Source organism: Oryx dammah, unplaced genomic scaffold (genome assembly GCF_014754425.2).
Source record: "Oryx dammah isolate SB20612 unplaced genomic scaffold, SCBI_Odam_1.1 HiC_scaffold_1, whole genome shotgun sequence".
Lineage (NCBI taxonomy): Eukaryota > Metazoa > Chordata > Mammalia > Artiodactyla > Bovidae > Oryx > Oryx dammah.
The window spans coordinates 7,335,815-7,343,774 of NW_024070185.1; the positions used below are offsets into that span (position 1 = coordinate 7,335,815).

Sequence of the window (7,960 nt, forward strand, 5' to 3'; positions counted from 1 at the left end):
CATCTGTGGATGGAAAGGAAAGGGTCTGTCCTGAACATATACTGATTCCCAGACACATGTTAAATCTGCTTTTTTTTCCAGAACTGTGTGTAGGAGGGACTCAGAAGTATTTAGAAAATGTTAGGTTCATACTTCCCCTCTTCCCTAAAGCACAATTGAACAATTTAAAATATATGAAGGACAGAGTTCTGAACTGAGTATCCAGACAGCTGAATATCCGATGTCAGCACAGCCCACGGCTTGCTTCCTTCCTTTGTGCAAGTCCATTCCCAAATCTGAGCCTTGTTTCCTCCCTCTCTGAAAGAATGAGGTGTCTATGCTGTGGCTATGTCTACGCTATGGTCTACACTATGTCTACGATAGCAGATGGTTAGCATATGGCCTGGGCTCTATGGGCCAGAATCATACGCCCACTGAAGGGTCTCCTGGGAGCTTTTCCTGGGATCTTGCAAGGGAATCCTCAGCCCTGAACTAGCACTGCCCTCGGTGCTTCTAGTCCACTCTCCCACCACCTCTCTCCCATCCCCATTCCAACCTGCAGCCACGTTCTCAACCATACCCACTGTTGTAAACCAGAATAAAACTTTCCCAGTGATGTCTTGCATTCACTAAGAAGTCTCTTGGAGAGGGTCCACAGAAGAGAAAGAAACACAGCTATAGTGGCAGAATTTAAGAAAGGATAAGGAAGAGGAGAGGGAAAGAGCACAGTCATTTTGTAAGCTTTATCTCATCTCATCCTCAAAAAAAAACCTCTTACAGTGCACTTTTAGGGAAAAGGAAGATTATCTGAAAAAAAAAAACAACACTGATTCAAAAAGATATATTCACCCCAGTGTTCATAGCAGCCCTATAGAAGCAACCTAAGTGTCCATCAACAGAACATGTCTGTGTGCTCAGTCATGCCTGACTCTTTGCAACCCACCTGGACTGTAGCCCACCAGGCTCCTCTGTCCATGGAATTTTTCCAGGCAAGAATACCGGAGCGAGTTGCCATTTCCTGCTCCAGAGGATCTTCCCAATGCAGAGACTGGACCTGTGTCTCTCCTGCATAGCAGGCAAATTCTTTACTGCTGAGCCACCAGCAAAGCCCCATCGACAAAAAAAAATTGATTAAAAAAGTTATGCTATATGTAAATATAAATATATACACATGCAATGAAATACTATTCAGCCATAAAAAAGAATAAAATTTTGCTATTTACAACAACATGGACTTGGAGGGTATTATAATAACTGAAATAAGACAGAGAAAGACAAATATGGTATGATATCATTTATATGTTGAATCTTTATAAAAAGATACAACAAACTAGTGAATATAACCAAATAAAGCAGATTCACAGATAGAATATATATAGTGGTTACCAGTGGGGAGAGGGAAGAGCAGAGGGGCAATAAAGGGGTAGAGAATTAAAAGGTACAAACAGGTATAAAATCCGATACAAAACTATGTTGTACAACACAGCAAATCTAGCCAATATTTTATAATAACTAGAAATGGACCCTTAAAATTTGTGAATCACTATATTGTATGCCTGTAACTTTCATAATATTGTACAGCAACTCTATCTCAATTTTTTTAAATCCTAAAAATAAAAAAGAGGGAAAGAAAGAGAAAAAGAAAAAAGAAAGAAAAGAGGAAGCTAAAACTCAGAGATGCTAAATAATTCATCCAAGGGCCTGTGACAGCAAAACAGAGTGTAACCAATTAAACTATGCTCTGCTGCCACTTTACAGACTCAGAATCCTACAGTCTTGGATCATTCGGGTACAAGCCTGGCTCAGGGGCAAGAATAAAGCCTAAGTTCCTGCCTTCTTCTTTCCCACCATCCCTCCAGGGAGGCAGACCTAATGACCCTTCCCGGGAACCGAGGCCCTCTAGCTCCAGGGAAGCATTGTTCTGCTCTACTCCTAACAGAGGGCAGCCAACCCTGAACCAGCTCTTCCTGCTCTCAGGGGCCAGGAGAGAATTCTAACTCACCCACTGCAAAAACAGAACCTTCCCCAGAGCTGGTTCCCAAAATCCAGCTGACTTTCTACATCAGCCATCTAGAAAACAAAGTTACTCAGTGAACTGTTCTGGGGGGTGAGATTCCCTGCAGCGCGAGCCCCCAATAGGCAGATAAGCTTCCCCTTCTTCACTATGTCTGAACACCTACCTAACTTTTGGTCAGGCCAACAGTTGACACCCTGCGATCCTTTGCTTCTTGGAACACTGTAAATTCTTGCTGACATCCTTTCTGGCCTTCAGTTAAGCCTGTTTTATCACATCACCTCTCTGGGCTCCTGTGTTTTCAGTGGGACTGCAAAGAATGGGAGGAACAAGCAGACATTTCCCTGCCATTTTCCCATCAGTGTCCATTTGAAGTGACACAGGAATAGTGCTCAGTCCTGAGCATGATGATGCCTGGTCTCTCCCTTTCTTCTACCTTGACTGAGTCCTTTCCTCTCCCATGATTTGTAGAAGAGGAAGCCGCACAGAATGGCCCAGGGATTCCTTTTCCTGTAATCCTGAAAAAGCCTGTCTCCCCTGGGTATCCCTCCAGATAGAATGAGGCCAGTGTCCAGCCCCACCCAGCCTTGCCTAGCACTATAAAGGAGCCTCCCAGATAGCCACCCCCAGGAAGCTGTAGCTCTGTGTCCTCATCAACTATGAGACTCCATCTCTCTGGGTTACTCTTCCTCCTGGTGATCTCATTGCCTTCAGGTAAGTAAGGAAGGGTATGGGTCATGAAAATTGAGGGTCTTCTGAGGATTGAGGCACTTGAAAAGCCCCATTGGTATAAGCCCAGCAGGGAGACCATGGTATCAGTCAGCAGAGGGGCTAGAGGCAAGAGGTGGTTGAGTGTTATTCAGCCCCTGCCCTGATCATCTGTTGCCACCTCCTGAAAGTCTGCCGCAGCTTAAGAGAGGGGAGCCCTTTTCACCACAGGCATAGATCACTGTCCAGATATTTACAATCCTGTTTCCCTCAGCTTCCTCTGATTAGCGCTGGACTCAGTGGCCCTCGCCAAAATGTAACAGCAGATGAGAGGATGGGGTGTAGAAGGAAAACCCCAATCTGAGAAGCAATTCCCCAGAAAGGAGAGGACAGCCCTAAGATTTCCCCCAGGCTCTTGAAGACTGATTTGTCTTCTGTGTGTACGTGTTTTTTCTCCTTCAGGGAACAGTGTGTTCAGAAATAATGGAGCGGCAGTCCGTACTTGCACTCGACTTGGTGGCAACTGTTACTTTGGCTGTAAACTGGGATGGAAATGGGTCGCCTTCTGTCACAATGTATTGTCTTGCTGCATAGAACTGAAGTTTAATAAACCCCCTCAGGTCAACTTACCATGACCCTCACCTCATGTGTCCAATTAAAAGGATACACAAATGGCTAAAAGGATGAGACCTCCAATTTGTGTGTAAGGATGGTTAACTGGGCTCTGGGTAACAAAAAGGGGCCAGATTATAACCAATTTACTGGCAAAATTTCAGATGTGCTTTCTTTAAGGGGCATTGTGGCAGTATGCATTCCTACTCTCTTTTCTGCCCTCCAATCTCCAATAAGTAATTCCTACATCAATTCAAACTCGGTTGATTAATGCCTGACTACAGGCCCAAGTACATCATGAGAAACTCTGGGCTGGAGGAAGCAGAGGCTGGAATCAAGATTGCCAGGAGAAATATCAATAACCTCAGATATGCAGATGACATCACCCTTATGGCAGAAAGTGAAGAGGAGCTAAAAAGCCTCTTGATGAAAGTGAAAGAGGAGAGTGAAAAAGTTGGCTTAAAGCTCAACATTCAGAAAACGAAGATCATGGCATCCGGTCCCATCACTTCATGGGAAATAGATGGGGAAACAGTAGAAACAGTGTCAGACTTTATTTTGGGGGGTTCCAAAATCACTGCAGATGGTGATTGCAGCCATGAAATTAAAAGACACTCCTTGGAAGGAAAGCTATGACCAACCTAGATAGCATATTCAAAAGCAGAGACATTACTTTGCCAACAAAGGTCCGTCTAGTCAAGGCTATGGTTTTTCCTGTGGTCATGTATGGATGTGAGAGTTGGACTGTTAAGAAAGCTGAGAGCTGAAGAATTGTTGCTTTTGAACTGTGGTGTTGGAGAAGACTCTTTTTTTTTTAATTAAATTTTTATTTTTACTTTATTTTACTTTACAATACTGTATTGGTTTTGCCATACATTGACATGAAGACTCTTGAGAGTCCCTTGGACAGCAAGGAAATCCAACCAGTCCATCCTAAAGGAGATCAGTCCTGGGTGTTCATTGGAAGGACTGATGCTGAAGCTGAAACTCCAATACTTTGGCCACCTCATGCAGAGAGTTGACTCATTGGAAAAGACTCTGATGCTGGGAGGGATTTGGGGCAGGAGGAGAAGGGGACGACAGAGGATGAGATGGCTGGATGGTATCACCGACTCGATGGACATGAGTTTGGGTGAACTCCAGGAGTTGGTGATAGACAGGGAGGCCTGGTGTGCTGCAATTCATGGGGTCACAAAGAGTCTGACATGACTGAGCGACTGAACTGAACTGAACTGAACAGGCCCAAGTATAAGACATCCATTGAACCTAATAATGGGCTTCCCAGGTGACACAGTGGTAAAATATCTGCCTGCCAATTGCAAAAACCTGGGTTCTATCCCTGGGTCAAGAAGATCTCCTGTAGTAGGAAATAGCAACCCATTCCAGTATTCTTGCCTGGAAAACTCACATGGACAGAGGAGCAACTGAGCATACACACACAAGCCTACTAACAATAGCTGACCACGTGCCAGTCCCATTTTTAAGTGGTTTCAGTCAGTTCAGTCACTCAGTCATGTCCAACTCTTTGTGACCCCATGGACTGCAGCATGCCAGGTTTCCCTGTCTATCACCAACTCCTGGAGCTTACTCAAACTCATGTCCATTGTATTGGTGATGCCATCCAACCATCTCATCCTTGGTCATCCCCTTCTCCTGCTGACTTTAATCTTTCCCAGCATCAAGGTCATTTCCAATGAATCAGTTCTTCGCATCAGATGGCCAAAGTACTGGAGTTTCAGCTTCAGCTTAAGTCCTTCCAATAAATGTTCAGGACTGATTTCCTTTAGGATGGACTGATTGGATCTCTTTGCAGTCCAAGGGACTCTCAAGAGTCTTCTCCAACACCACATTCAAGAGCATCAATTCTTCGACACTCAGCTTTCTTTATAGTCCAACTCTTATATCCATACATGACTATTGGAAAAACCATAGCCTTGACTAGACAGACCTTGGTTGTCAAAGTAATGTCTCTGCTTTTTAATATGCTGTCTAGGTTGGTCATAACTTTTCTTCCAAGGAGCAAGTCTTTTTTAATTTTATGACTGCAGTCACCACCTGCAGTGATTTTGGAGCCCAAGAAAATAAAGTCTCTCACTGTTTCCCCATCTATTTGTGATGGGACCAGATGCCATGATCTTCATTTTCTGAATGTTGAGTTTTAAGCCAACTTTTTTACTCTCCTCTTTCACTTACATCAAGAGGCTTTTTAGTTCTTCTTTGCTTTCTGCTATAAGGGTGATATCTGCATATCTGAGGTTATTGACATTTCTCCCAGCAATCTTGATTCCAGCTTGTGCTTCTTCCAGTCCAGCGTTTCTCATGATGTACTCTGCATATAAGTTAAATAAGCAGGGTGACAGTATACAGCCTTGACATACTCCTTTTCCTATTTGGAACCAGTCTGTTGTTCCATGTCCAGTTCTAACTGTTGCTTCCTGACCTGCATACAGATTTCTCAAAAGGCAGGTCAGGTGGTCTGGTATTCCCATCTCTCTCAGAATTTTCCACAGTTTATTGTAATCCACACAGTCAAAGGCTTTGGCATAGTCAATAAAGCAGAAATAGATGTTTTTATGGAACTCTCTTGCTTTTTCCATGATCAAGCAGATGTTGGCAATTTGATCTCTGGTTCCTCTGCCTTTTCTAAAACCAGCTTAAACATCAGGGAGTTCACGGTTCATGTATTGCTGAAGCCTGGCTTGGAGAATTTTGAGCATTACTTTACTAGCGTGTGAGATGAGTGCAATTGTGCAGTAGTTTGAACATTCTTTGGCATTGCCTTTCTTTGGGATTGAAATGAAAACTGACTTTTTCCAGTCCTGTGGCCACTGCTGAGTTTTCTAATATTGCTGGCATATTGAATGCAGCACTTTCACAGCATCATCTTTCAGGATTTGAAATAGCTCTACTGGAATTCCATCAGCTCCACTAGCTTTGTTCGTAGTGATGCTTCCTAAGGCCCACTTGACTTCACATTCTAGGATGTCTGGCTCTAGATGAGTGATCACACCATCGTGATTATCTTGGTCATGAAGATCTTTTTTGTACAGTTTTTCTGTGTATTCTTGCCACCTCTTCTTAATATCTTCTGCTTCTGTTAGGTCCATACCATTTCTGTCCTTTATTGAGCCCATCTTTGCATGAAATGCCACTTCTCAATTATGAAGCAAAGGACTATAACTGAATGTATGTTTTCACTGAAATATAGTTGACTGACCATGTGTTAGTTTCAAGTATACAGCAACATTATTCAGTTATGCGTGTTTGTGTGTGTGTGTGTGTGTGTATAGGTGTGTGCTCAGTCACTAAATCATGTTAAACTCTTTGCAACCCCATAGACTGTACCCCACCAGGCTCTTCTGTCCACGGGGTTTCCCAGGCAAGAATACTGGAGTGGGTTGCCACTTCCTTCCCCAGGGGATCTTCCCAGCCCAAGGATTGAACCCATGTATTGTGTTTCCTGTACTGGCAGGCAGGTTCTTTACCACTGCACCACCTAGGAAGTCCATTATATATATACACAAATTTTTAATATTCTTTTCCATTATAGATTATTATAAAATATTGAATATAGTTCCCTGTGCTATACCCTTGTTGTTTATCCATTTTATATATAGTAGTGTGTGTTTGTTGGAGAAGGCAACGGCAACCCACTCCAGTACTCTTGCCTGGAAAATCCCATGGACGGAGGAGCCTGGTAGGCTGCAGTCCATGGGGTCACGAAGAGTCGGACACGACTGAGTGACTTCACTTTCACTTTTCACTTTCAAGCATTGGAGAAGGAAATGGCAACCCACTCCAGTGTTCTTGCCTGGAGAATCCCAGGGACGGGGGAGCCTGGTGGGCTGCCGTCTATGGGGTTGCACAGAGTCAGACATGACTGAAGCAACTTAGCAGCAGCAGCAGCAGCAGTGTGTGTTTGTTAATCCCAAACTCCTAATTTATCCCTGTGTCCCTTTCCCCACTGGCAACCGTAAGTTTGTTTTCTGTGTCTGTGAATCTGTTTCTGTTTTGTAAATAAGCTCCTTTGTATCATTTTTTTAGATTCCACATATAAGTGATATCATATGATAATTGTCTTTCTCTGTCTGACTTACTTCACTTACTATGATAATCTCTAGGTCCATCTATGTTGTTGCTAATGGAATTATTTCATTCTTGTTTATGGCTACGTAATATACAATTTTACATATATATACATATACATATATACATATGTATATACATATATATATACATATATATATACATCTCACATCTCCTTTATCTATTCATCTGTCGATAGACACTTACTTGCTTCCTTGTCCTGGCTATTGTAAATACAGCTGCAATGAACATTGGGTAATGCATGTATCTTTTCTTATGAGAATTTTCATCTTTCCTGGATATATGCCCAGAAGTGGGGCTGCTGGATCATATGGTAGCTCTATTTTTAGTTTTTTAAGGAACAACTATGCTATTCTCCATGGTGGCTGCACCAATTTACATTCCCACTAACACTGTAGACAGGTTCTTTTTTTCCCATACTGTCTCCAGTGTTTATTGTTCATAGACTTTTTGATGATAACTATTCTGATTGATGTGAGGCAATATCTCATATAGTTTTGATTTGCATTTCACTAGTAATTTCTAGCTGGATGTATTGAT

General features: G+C 42.8%; 1 protein-coding gene across 1 annotated transcript; it reads left to right on the forward strand.

Moving 5' to 3' along the window:
- The first annotated feature begins 2,652 nt into the window (after positions 1–2,652).
- On the forward strand, positions 2,653–3,336 carry DEFB136 (defensin beta 136). The gene is made up of 2 exons (XM_040242133.1): positions 2,653–2,707; positions 3,164–3,336. Exons 1-2 carry the CDS (start codon positions 2,653–2,655, stop codon positions 3,334–3,336), a joined length of 228 nt encoding a protein of 75 aa, XP_040098067.1.
- Positions 3,337–7,960: the final 4,624 nt, after the last annotated feature.

Coding starts and splice junctions, on each gene's coding strand:
- DEFB136 (XM_040242133.1), top strand. CDS start 2,653: ATGAGACTCCATCTCTCTGGGTTACTCTTCCTCCTGGTGATCTCATTG. Junction 2,708..3,163: donor GGTGATCTCATTGCCTTCAG/GTAAGTAAGGAA, acceptor TTTCTCCTTCAG/GGAACAGTGTGTTCAGAAAT.